The following is a 12,474-nucleotide window of genomic DNA, read 5'->3' as shown; positions in this document are numbered from 1 at the left end:
GAGGTCGTGCCAGAGGAGAGTCTTGGAATGTATAGAGGCAGCTGGAACGCTATGTTGTGTAACAACACGGCTAGTAGGTAGAAGGCGGGCTCAGGGACATGATCGTATAAGAGGAGGGCCAGGCAGACTGCTCAGCACAAAGCACCTGTTGCCTCTCTCTGTCCAACTATACCCGTCAATCCGGACCGTACAGATTCTACTGCACCCTCTGTGTGTGTAAAAAACCTCTGCTCTTGGATATTAGCCTGTCATTATACAAGGAGACGGATAATGGCTCTTTCTCTGTTCAGAACGCTGACTTTCACTCTCATACTCTGTGTGGTCCTACAGGAGGGTAAGCTTGCTACTTCATTTTTATTCTCTTAGTCACGTTAGATGACTAAGAGATTTTAGATGTTATTTATAGGTCTCTATGATAGACTGGTAAAGTTTGCAAGTACTGAAGATGTTTTCCTCAACATAGAACTTGTAAGATTTGCATTGTAGGATTGCATTGACTTAAACATTTTCTACTTACTATTAAACACATTCTACAACTACAAAACATAAGTGGCATGGATACATTGTTAAAAAATATCAAACAAAAAAAAGAATATAAATAATGAACAATAAAATAGCTTTTTCAGTAGACATTTTGATCTGAGATAACATCATGAGACCCCTGATGTTGAAAGCTGGAGTAGCAGCTTGCACTACAGCATCATGTCTAAGCAGGCTGTGTGTTATTGCTGGTTGTCCAGAGACTGGTTTCACTGTTAGAGGGTGCAGGTACAGCCACGCCTAGGAAACAAGGCAGAAAAGGAAAATAAGATACTAAGCCGACTTTATAACACCTGGATGGAGTTTCACAATAGATTAGAAAAGCTATCACATAAATCCAGGGCAATTGTGTTGAATGGCAAATCAGTGTTTATGTGAAACAGTATCGGTTTAAGCACCTTTGAGGTTGTCTAGTGCTAACCACATATGATATTGTGTCTATCTAGGTATTGGGCTGCCTGTATCGGGTCAGTCTGAGACTCCAGCCAAGCCTGCCACACACCGTGTCAGAACCAAGCGCTGCTCCTGCAGCAACTGGATGGACACGGAATGTATCTACTTCTGCCACCTGGATATTATCTGGGTTAATACTCCCAGGTGAGTTTGACTGACAGCTGCTGTACGCATATACTCACTGAGTCTCACACACACACACACACACACACACACACACACACACAGACACACAGACACACGCACCCACTGACTTATCTACCTTCTCCCCCACAGTAAGATCGCCCCCTATGGCTTGGGAAGCCCCCTGTCTCGGCGCCGTCGCTCCGCCGCTCGCTGTGAGTGCGCCCGCCCTGACGACAAGACCTGCTCAGGGTTCTGCCACGACAGGTGAGCCTATCCCCATCCCCACGAGTCTCCCAAGATCCAAGGGACTTCCTTCCCCTCACGTCTACATTTCGGCATTCCAGATTGTATCAACAGAGAGTTTTATCTTAAGGATAATTCCAGTGGATAATTCATGTGTGAGCAGCATGAGGGTGGTTTGTAAGCAGACAGATCATAGTGAGAGTCAGGGAGAGAGGGAGTAGGGCTGGTGTCTGTGATGTGGCTATGATGGTACTGTAGGAGTGGAAGGGAAGTACCTGCACGCCGCTGCAGGTCTATTAGTCATGTCTCTATTTTTGGATAGTTTCTTTTTCACCCTCACCGGAGGGGAGGTTTGTAACAGCACTGCATTATTGCGGTTATGAAACCGAGGTTGAGGATTAGTCAGTGTCTCGATGTCTTATCCAGGGACAGGTTCCCTGCCAGGGGGGTTTGTGAAAGCATATTGAGTTGAAATCTGTCGTAAACCATAAAAATTTGGTCTGCCGAATTATTTATATATATACAAATGACGCCTGGAGGGGTTGCCAAGAGGGTTGCTTTGTTGGCCTAATTTTAACACGGTTCTCATTTTAATCCACAGCTCTGAGAATTCCAGCATTGTGAAGGTCAGCCCTTTAGAAGAGATGGGTGTCCGCTCAGACGTTAGCCACAAAACCTTTCTGACCTCCCTCAGGTAACACAGCACAAAATTAGAACATGGTACAATAACTGAAAATGAAACTGCAAATATTGTTCAAGACAGCTCTTACAGTCCTAACGTTTGTTTCTTTTTGTCGTAACAGAAATGTGGTCAAAGCCAATATGGCTGCTGCACGTCTGCCAGCCTCCTCAAGGAAGAAATCCTCCAGAGCCAACAGACCCCAGATCAAGTAGAGGAAGAGCTGGACGGAGGCGAGCATGGAACAACATGACCTGTTGGGAGACCTTTCATGGGGTCTGGCCTGGCCTGGCCTGGCCTGGCCTGGCCTGGTGTGGTCTGGCCTAGCCTGGTCCTGCCTACCTGCCAGCCTGCTTCCTGGTCTGGTCTGGTACGGACTGGACATCTGGACCTAAGTGGAGAAGGGCGTAAGGATCTAATCCTTGCAAGTGCCTTTGGATATTAAGCTCTTGACTGGGAGGGTGATGACTATTCTAATTAAACGTGTGCATGGCTTGTTAAGAGCCCCAAACAGTGGACCCCAACCAGTTCTCTGAGACTCTGCTGGACTGTTTAGGAAGGACTTTTAGTCCCACATACAGAAGAGTGTTCTGTGTGTGGAGCTCATCGCCTAGCCTTCTCTGAATCATCATGTACAGAATGATACATTTATCAATATTTTATCCTTTTTTTTCTTCTTTTTATTTCCTTTTTTTTCTCTGTATCAGAGCTTAAGTTTATCTGTCTTCAGCAAAAAATATACTTGAAACTATAAGATCAGATGTCACTACGTTTAAGCTGGTCCATGCATCACTTAAATATAATGAAGGACAGATCCTAGAAGATCTTATTTGTAATACTCATTACACCTAGGCTTTATCCATTGCTATATGTGGACCACACACATACACACACACACATACACACACACAATCGTACAGACACAAAAGAAAAGCAGGTCTATTATGATGGCGGAAGTATTTATTGCGTAGCTACTGTTTAATGTTTTGATTGTAGATAAGCCAGCAGGTTTCAATAGCATGAGCCCAGCCAAAAATGCAGTAATTGTTTTTTTCTCTCAACAAAATGTCCTGTTAATGCCTTAGTAACTACCCATTGGGAAATCATGACAATGTTACAAACCTCCAAAGGAATTTGTTTACTTCCAAGCTGGGATTGAGATCCCTCAATCTTTGACCAATATGTGGCTTCTGTCAGTGAACTGTTGAAGTCTTACTCATGTTCAATATTCCAGTGCTGTATTTATTTTGGGGATTTAGGTTTATCAAAATGCTGTAATGTGTCCTCCGTATATGAATGTTTACCAGTCAAAGACACTCCAAGAAGAAAAGAAAAAGTTTACCTTCACATTCAGTCGCTCTGAAAAGAAACTTTAAAGATGGTATCATTTAATTTATTTATTTAACTTATTTGTATGTATATATATATATATATTTATTGTTGCGAGTTACTTCATTATTGTGTTGAAATAAATATACATCAACTAACATGCTTGTTCTGTTGAGTTTTTGACCTTTTTAAGATTTCCATCAACAAATCATCTCATTTCTGATTGCAATTTAATACAATAATTCTAATGACTGAAAAGTCTAATATCTGACTTCAGATTTTGGATGAGAAGGATAAAGCAGGAACAAGTATGGGCTTTCCTCTGTTTAGTCCCATTTGTGCCTTTACAGGCACAGTGTACACAGTCTCCAGTCTGGAGGAAAGTACAGTATTGTTTTGTATACTACCTATACTAGATATGGTGTATCTAGATAGGTCTGTGTCTTGTGTAATTTCACTTGTTATCTATCCCTGATGTGTGCAGCCTTTGTCTCGCCTTATTCCATGAACTTATGTTTATTCTAGATACTGCTAGTTGGTATAGGACAGAGGCTGATGTCTCTGCAGGTGTATAGATACAAGTGTATGAGCACAATGGATGTATTATGGTAAGACAACTCAGTCAAGATAACTCTATTGTATTGACATGGGTATCTCAATGTGGTATCTTGGTGAAGCAACTTGTGATGCTTGTGTTTTGTTTTTCGTCTTTTTTACTATCCCAGAAAAGTCGCACATACCTCTGCTATTTCAAAGAACTGTGGATCTCAGTAAATCAGTTTTCTTAGCTGTCTTCACAAGGCTGTCTTCACCTTCAACAGGTTGCTTAGAGACAAACAGCTGGTCAAAAGTGAACCTGCATTGACATTACCATAGACCAAACTCCTTTAATATTTATTTAACCAGACATCGTGAAGGATATACAGACCCCCAGCACAGACTTATGTGGCCTACATAATGGTTGACTAAGTGTAAGAAATGAAAACAGGATGCTTTTTTCACATTCCCGACACATTCCTATAGCACAGGAGAGAACAAGAGAGAAAAACAGTGGAAAAATGTGTCCACTCCTCCCAGTGATAGGAACTGATACGAAATGGATGGAGGTTGTGATTTTGGCCAGCGTAATCACTCGCTTATCATAACATTGCTGGGTTGTTTGTTTTCTTTTATTTCTTCAACCCTCTCTCAACCTACAGTTTTCTTCTTCTTTTGTCTGTGGTTGGCAGTTTACAGCCGAAACAACGGATTGTGTTTTAGTGTCAACCTGCCTTTACTTTCACTAAGGCTGTTCTGCAAAATGACAATTTGCATGCACTTAATAAACTCCTGCTTCATCAAATAAATGATACAAATGTTTTTTATGTTTTTTAATCAGTCATCACACAACACACCTACACATAGATTATGGTAGGATGAGACACATTGTAACTGCTCTAATTGGTAAAGCGATGCAATTCCCCATTGACGAGCCCCGTCAGTGATGAACAATACTGCAAATGTGTTACTGTACCATTTTCTTTATGCACATGCTATCACTTGGTCGATGCTGTTGTTTGGTTCCAGTCAGAGAAAGCTCTCCAGAGCACGCAGTAAAGACCAGCTACAGTCTGGTCCGGTATCTGCACATTCCTTCTCTTCCTGGTTTTGTTTGCTGGGGACCGTTAGGTGGCTGGCTGCTGGGGACACAGGGTGACCACTGACGGGGCTCGTCCTGCATGGCTGTCACTGCAGTCTGAGACAGACGCGAGCCCTCAGATACCGCAGCCCTGCGTCTGGGCCTGGCCGACACCAGCAGCAAGGAAACAGGGACCAAGGCCCAGGTCAGCGATTACAAGTCACGCTTGTTTAACGGATTTAAAAAAAACAGTGGCTGGTACTTTAAAAGGGAGAGTGTGCAGTGTTTTGGAGCAAAACAACCCCCTGGACAGAATAGTGAATGTCCCCAGAAGGGTTTCTGTGCTCAAAGACGGTCACACATTCCTGCATGTAGACTGTGTATTTAAGTCCAAAGGTGAAGCTCGTCACCCCGCGGTTCGATCATTCCAATCCAGCCCGTCTACCCATTCTTCGTTAAATTAGTCAGCCTTCTTCTCGTTATTCCAGTCCCAGATAATCACAAACGTTTACTTTCACAGACCACATATACCAGACATTCCTGTTCAGACCAGAAAGTGTATTTCTCAGACTTGTCTATGACATGTTTGTACTGGATGACATTTTTGGGGCTAGTCGTCGTGTTGATTGTCATCTGTGTTTCCCATGTGTCTGGGCACACGTACACCAGAGGAGATATGCCCGGTTGCTCGACGAGACCCTGTGGCTCTGTGTAAACAACCTGACAGCCTCTGTAAACACACACTGTCTTCCATTCACAGCAGCTGATGGCGATCTTAATTGGTCCATTCAAACGGCCGATGATGACCATCTGCTTACCCCCTGGACATGCCAAAAGACAAGGCACAAATGGAGGAAACTAGCAGTGGCAGCCATGCCTGCGTATCCCTCCATCACAGGGAGGATGAGCACGCGATTGTTGTGTTCAGACACAGAACGCAGACTGAGCACACGCGTGTAACACGTACACGTGTCACACAGACGTATCGATCGCATTGTGTCCGTAACAGCAGTCTGTCTCAGAGATGTCAATGACACATCATCGACATTTTACCTTCGAGGTTGAGGCATGCGGGTTGTCAGAGTTCACATTGATATGCAATTTCCTCATCCTTTATCACAGGGTCGAAAAGGAAGGGCTTACAACAGCTGTTGCTTTCTTTGGAGACCTCTAAAGACATTCGCTCCAACATAAATGTGACCAAAGAGTCACGCCAGGCTGTGCAAGTAGACTGTTTTTTGTGAATTGTTGTTGGGGTTGAACGATATATAACAGGTTCGTCTGAGGTGTGCCTGTGTTCAGCTTCATCTACAGGGGGCCCAGACTGGTCAGCCACTGGCTCCATTAGAGGAAAGGGCTGCTTCCTCACAGTGCCCTCACAAACAAGTCTCTCAATCACAAACCCCCCCCCCCCCCCACACACACACACATACCCTCATGCACCCTGGTACGCACACACACACGCACACACAAGAAGAATACACACTCATGCTCGTTCCAGAGCTCCCTTGTCCTCTGTTTCTCTCTCTCCCTCCCTCTCTCGGGTTGACAGGGCCTGGCTGTGTGGCATGGGGTTGATTGTGTTTGTGTTGTGTCTGGGGCTAGGGGGGCAGGGGGGGTAGGGGAAGGCGCTGCCTCTTGCCTGGCACACTGGAGGAAGCTGCTGGGTTCGAGAGGAACATTCCATGGCCCCAGATGGTTGGGAACACAGGCCAGATAGGTGGTATCAATAACAGGGGAAAAGCAGGGTAGGCAGATCTATTATAGTTCTTTCCTCACCTGGTATGCCGTCAGGATTGCACTGTTTAGATTGGATGCGTCCAGTGGGCAACTTGTAGTTTTATCTTGAAGTTCAACAGAAATGGATGACTTTTAATTGTACCTTAGATGGGCAAGTAACGGGAGTAGGCAACTATTTTAATGTTGGCTCTTACCATTTTAAGACAGCGTGTGGGGTCTCTGATCAGTCACTTATTAAGTATTTCCTCACCTTCTCCAGGCATGAAGTCGTCCACTTGGCTTCTGTGTGTACCCCTCAGAGAGAGAGAGAGAGAGAGAGAGAGAGAGAGAGAGAGAGAGAGAGAGAGAGAGAGACATTCTTAGAATGTGTCCACGATTGAAAAGAGAAATGGTCCGCAGGCACGCTATCTGCCACATTTGTTTGATTTGCAGGGAAAGGTCAGAGTTGCAATGTTCTGTTTCACGAAGACTACGGAGACAGAATGTTGCTGCTTTTCACAGAGGGTGAGAACAACCTGGGTGTGTACCACTAATCCTCCCTGTTCAGAAATGAAACTAGCTTTTCCTTCACGAGTCATTTGGGTCAATTTCACTTAGAAAGAAATCCGTATCTCTTTTTTTGTCCTCGCACCTTTCAGTAACCACTTTACAGGAATCACTTTTCAGAGTCTATCTATACAGTCCTACTGAGAAGATGAGATGATAACATCTAAAATGGGGAATTTACATACCAGACATTGCAGGGTTTACCTGAAGTGCGACAACTCTCAAAATAATGCAGATAAAGAGCTTTACTAAAAATAAACTTGGATAACTTAGTGACATCTCATCTTTCTTCACATTAATCACACTGGAACTTTGTGTACATTCTCTGCACATTTGTGTCCATACCTCCTTCTGGAAGAGTTTCTTTACCGTGTATGGAACACACAGGAACACACACAAACACATTCACACACACACCCACACAGGTGACACACTTGACTTCAGTCTGCTATGACTCAAGGCTATGACTACCAGTCTGAGCCCTGACAGTTTATAAGGCAGAGATTGGATCAAAATGCCTGAAGGGATGAGTAAATGTCACCTTGCAACAAAACATTAACCATCATTGTAGATCAGGGTAAAGTGATCCACTGTGGAGTATTTATTTTCTGAGTCACATTCCTTTTCAGAACACAACAGAAACCCAATCACAGCCCAAATTAAATCAGGACTGAGCTCTAACATGTCTACCCTATTGAAGCGGAAACACCCAAATAGCCGTCAAGGAAATGTATCTTCTGCATTAACTTTATCTGACATTTTCCAGGCATGTGGCTGTTCTAATTATAGTCTTCATAACCTTTGCTTAAAACAAAGAGCCTCTCTTTAAATAACTTTCTTTATCAAGGTTCCGTGATGTTTCGGCGGCCGTGAGACACAGGTCCCGATCCCTCGCTCTCCAGAGGAGGGAAAAAGAGAATGACGTTGTTAGTTCTTCTGTGTGGTGTTGAGAGGCGAGGGGGCGGATGTGAGTCTGGTGGGCATCACGGAGTCAGACAGCCTCTGGGTGTTCACCTTCAGGAAGACAGCAGGTTGGGCCCAGGCTAGCTGCTTGTTATCCCCAAAGGTGATGTCAGACCCAGGGGTGTGTCCTCCAGAACCACAGGGTGGAGAGACCCTTGCCTGCCTGGCTTGTCTGCTTGCAGAATGAGCCCACGCGGTCCCTGGCATGCATGGGGCACAAGACTAACACGTGCTCTCATCTCCCTTCTTGAATACCCATCACCCCCTGCCAGCATGATGACTCAACAAGGTCTGAAGCAGATTCGTTTTTTATGCCTGGAATGGTTATAATTGTGCAGTTAAGGTGTTTTTTTGTGATCACTGACAAGTGCATTCTCATGATCCAGTGATTCAGGACAGTTAAAACACTACTCAAGATAAGTTTTGTTTTTGCCCAATTTATTTGACAGATATTGAGCTTCCAGGGAATGTGAGAACCCACACAGACACACCGTAGGTCTATGACAGTGCCACAAACGTTCAATCTGGTGTGCAACTGTTTTCTTCACCTGTCAATCTGCCAGGTTGTGTTCGTGCAGGGTTTGTCAGACCTACTTTCACCAGTGACGTGGGACGACTTAATAACATTCCGACGTTCGGTGTCTGGGACATTAGTTTATAGAAAGACAATGTGTCATAATTACTGTTAAAAATCCATCAGGTGTTCTTTACCATTCATGAACATCACACATCGTCAGACACGAGTTTTAGCCATCGTCTTACAGACATTTCTTACTTAATGTTGATTTGAAATAAACACTATGATTCGGACATGTCAACAATGGGACGTGCTGGATGAAAAGCCGATCTCTCTCCTGGTGGGTACAGTCACGCCATCATCAGCTGTCTATCGGGCCTCTCCATCAGCCACTCCCACAAGAGACAAGAATCTGGAGCACATCTGTCCATGCAGCACGTCCGAGCTTATACTGTGACATCACAAACTCTCCTCGCCGTCCTTCTGAGGCAGGGGCCTCCCCGCTTTGAGCATACCAGTGTCACAAACATCAAATGGAGATAAAAGAGAGTGTTCCATTCTCACAGCTCAACCCTCCCTTCCTCCTTTCATCCCTGCGTTCATTCTGCCGCCCGTCAGTAAGGTGATCCTCAAGTGCCTATTCTTAGCCGTACAAGGAGGGCATCTCCAGCGGTGTGTGATATCGGTATATATTACGGGTATTGTGAGGTTTTGTACATCAGGCATTGTAGAAGGCTCCACCATGAGTCACTCCAAAGCAGTGTCGAAAGCAGACTGCAGTAATGACTGATCTCTGGTTTCAGTGCCATACTGTCCATGAACATCTCTGTCTCCAACCGCATGGGTTCACTGTCTGTCTTCAACCCACACATGACAACAGTGACGCATATTATCAGTGCTATTGTTTTCCCCTCTTCAAACTGAACCTGTTCAGATTTGATCCTTTGTCCTTCACCAGGTTTATACATAGGACAGTACACTGAGTCAAGGATTGTCTGTTTTAGGTTAATTATGTCTTGTCATGGTAACCATAGATATATCTGTGATGATAACGGTCATAAACAGTCATTGCGGTAAGCTAATTATGATGCAAAATAAACGGATTTGTTAACTTTTGAGAACGTCTGGACCAATAAGAACAGCGTATTGGTCTAATTATAATACTAGTATATAAGAAACGTGTTTTACAGTTTGAGTGTGGGCCAAAGTCCTGAGATGAGATGATTAGTTTTGGATTGTTCATAACAAAGGAATTCTAATGTTTATCGTAGATGGCGTTCAGCGATAGGACTGGTATGCTGCTCTGCAGAGTATTCAGTTGTCGGTAAGCATAGCCTTTTCACAATGCAATGATGGGAAAATACTGTAAACAACTGGTTGCCCTGAGTAACCTTGAGATGAGCTGGACTGATAATCAGCTCTGCAAGTAGAAAAACTCTAGTTCACTAATGAATGTGAACATGGTAGCCCACAATGCTAGCACAATGCTAGCATGTGGGTGTGTAATCCTCTCTTACCTCTCTTCCAAATCTGCAGAAAGCTATCTGTAAGTGTTACGCATTGTAAATCAAGGTGAAAGTCAACAGAAACTGACAGGACGTGACCAATCTTGTAGGCTACCTGTGTGCCTGTCAGTGGCACTCCACTGATCGGACAACCGTTTTGATGTACTAAAACACTCTGACCTGTTACTGGTACGGAAATACTTTGGGCTATACAGTTGCGAGATGCCATTACCTATTTGTTCTATGTTACATAATATATAGGTGAATGGACTGAAACTGGATAAGCATTAAAATCGAGGCGAATAAAATGTCAACAGAGGAACAAGATACGGCTCTTTCCTGTGAGCCGTAGCCTACAATGTTCTTTGTTGACTAAACTGGCAATGAACTAGAGTTAATATTTTAGCTTCATGGGACAAGACATGGCAACAGGCTCTGATCTTTGAAAGTCCATATTAGGGCAACATTCTTCTAGTCAGTGCAAGTAGGTGAAAAGGAGGGTCCGGAAGAATTTCCCAGATTTTTCACATGGAAACACCCATCTTCCTCATAATGGCCATTACATGAAAGTTTGTCATGGGAGATAAATGTCCATCACATAGAGGCATGTCAACAGCTGTAGTCTAATCTCATGGACTATTTATAGTTTCCAAGACATCTGGCATACTTACGCACACATTACAGGTTTTGTTTTCTTGCTATGCACCATGAAATTGTTGAAATATCAAGCATATTTATAGTAAGCCTTTTCCAAGACTCTGAGGCAAAGATTTCCTCTTTTTGTTCAATGTTTCTAAGTACAGTATGAATGAACTGTGAGTGTTCTAAATTAGATCACAATGCTGTTCCACAAAGTACACTTTTTAGGATTCTTGGTTGCCATTGAAAAAGACCTTTATAGACTGAAAAGCTGGGTGAAAAAACAACCTATACAGAAATGCTGAAGTCAAACATAGCCAAGGGGTCAGGTTAGCATGAATATAAACGTTTATCCTTTGAAAGGTCTAACAGTGCATCACAACAGTAACACAAGAAGGAAACAGATTATATCTGATATTTTCTCATGAGTAATTGTTCAAAGTTATTGCACAGTGTGTCAGAAATTCATTAAAGGGTGTAGTCAGGTTGATTTAGGTCAATTCAGCCATACAGGGTTGGAGCACAGCTGCCACAAATACCTCAGCTGTTAGCTAATGTCAGTCGCTGGAGTATGTTTGTCCGCCCACCTGCAGGATGCTACCGCCTTCTGTCCCATACTATCCCACCTTATCCCAGTTTATCAATAGGAAGACACTGACGATTACACAGGGCTGACTCCCACGTGAATCCGCTCCAGAGGGCCTAGTTCCACCTGACTTCTCCCAGTGCCTTCAACACCTTCAACACCATCCAGCCTTGGAGGCAGGAAGAAAAGGATGAGGCAAATGTAGGTAGGTGCCCCCTTGGTCTAGTTGAATACTGTTGGTCTGCATCCAAACATATGCTTCACAAGCATGACACGCTTGCTAACTCTAGCCATCTAGTTTGCCACAAATGCCTCTTTTAAAACATATCACTGCACACTGTCTTCTTTAATTAACCGGCCCTCCCTGCACACTCGTCAAAATATCTACTCTAATTGACTAAATCCTCCTCGGACTATCACTCCCTTACCTCCATTTGCTGCACTGAGCATCTTACAACAACAAGTCTTAACTTCTTAGTTAAAAGTCCCCAAATCTGAAATATACCTTTTCGTTTCTCATCATTTCAGTCTGTCGCAACCACTGACTGGAACACATTACAGAAACTGAAACTGAAAATATTTACCAGCCACCAGCATCAAATTGTTTTGTCCAAATGTGTATTATCCCGTAATTGAACCCTGTGTTTTTATGTTTTATGTTTTTTATGTTTTTCCAAGTGTATTTCCTCTTCTCGCCTGTAGCAATGTTGCAATTTGTCATTTGGGATCAATAAAGTACCTACCTAGCCACCTACCTACCTACCTACCTACCTACCTACCTACCTACCTACCTACCTATCTAAATCCTTAACTTGTTTATGAAAAATCCCAGGCACATGTTCTTTTCCACAGGGATTGACTGCTATAATTTTTTCCCTGCATCTCAGGGTGGGAATCATGGTTGTCTCATGGTCAAATTCTTAAACTGTGTCAACTTAAGACCCCTGATGGAAGCGGTTATTGATTTACATTTCTCCCTTCAAAACAATT

General features: G+C 43.6%; 1 protein-coding gene across 1 annotated transcript; it reads left to right on the top strand.

The window, feature by feature from the left end:
* Positions 1-180: 180 nt before the first annotated feature.
* edn2 (endothelin 2) lies at positions 181-3,479 on the top strand. The gene is made up of 5 exons (XM_067256088.1): positions 181-334; positions 987-1,137; positions 1,270-1,383; positions 1,964-2,056; positions 2,166-3,479. Exons 1-5 carry the CDS (start codon positions 271-273, stop codon positions 2,254-2,256), a joined length of 513 nt encoding a protein of 170 aa, XP_067112189.1. The 5' UTR covers positions 181-270; the 3' UTR covers positions 2,257-3,479.
* Positions 3,480-12,474: the final 8,995 nt, after the last annotated feature.

The sequence above is a fragment of the Osmerus mordax genome, chromosome 18 (genome assembly GCF_038355195.1).
Source record: "Osmerus mordax isolate fOsmMor3 chromosome 18, fOsmMor3.pri, whole genome shotgun sequence".
Lineage (NCBI taxonomy): Eukaryota > Metazoa > Chordata > Actinopteri > Osmeriformes > Osmeridae > Osmerus > Osmerus mordax.
This window is presented reverse-complemented; position numbering and strand designations above follow the sequence as displayed.

Coding starts and splice junctions, on each gene's coding strand:
- edn2 (XM_067256088.1), top strand. CDS start 271: ATGGCTCTTTCTCTGTTCAGAACGCTGACTTTCACTCTCATACTCTGT. Junction 1,138..1,269: donor ATCTGGGTTAATACTCCCAG/GTGAGTTTGACT, acceptor TCTCCCCCACAG/TAAGATCGCCCCCTATGGCT. Junction 2,057..2,165: donor ACCTTTCTGACCTCCCTCAG/GTAACACAGCAC, acceptor TTGTCGTAACAG/AAATGTGGTCAAAGCCAATA.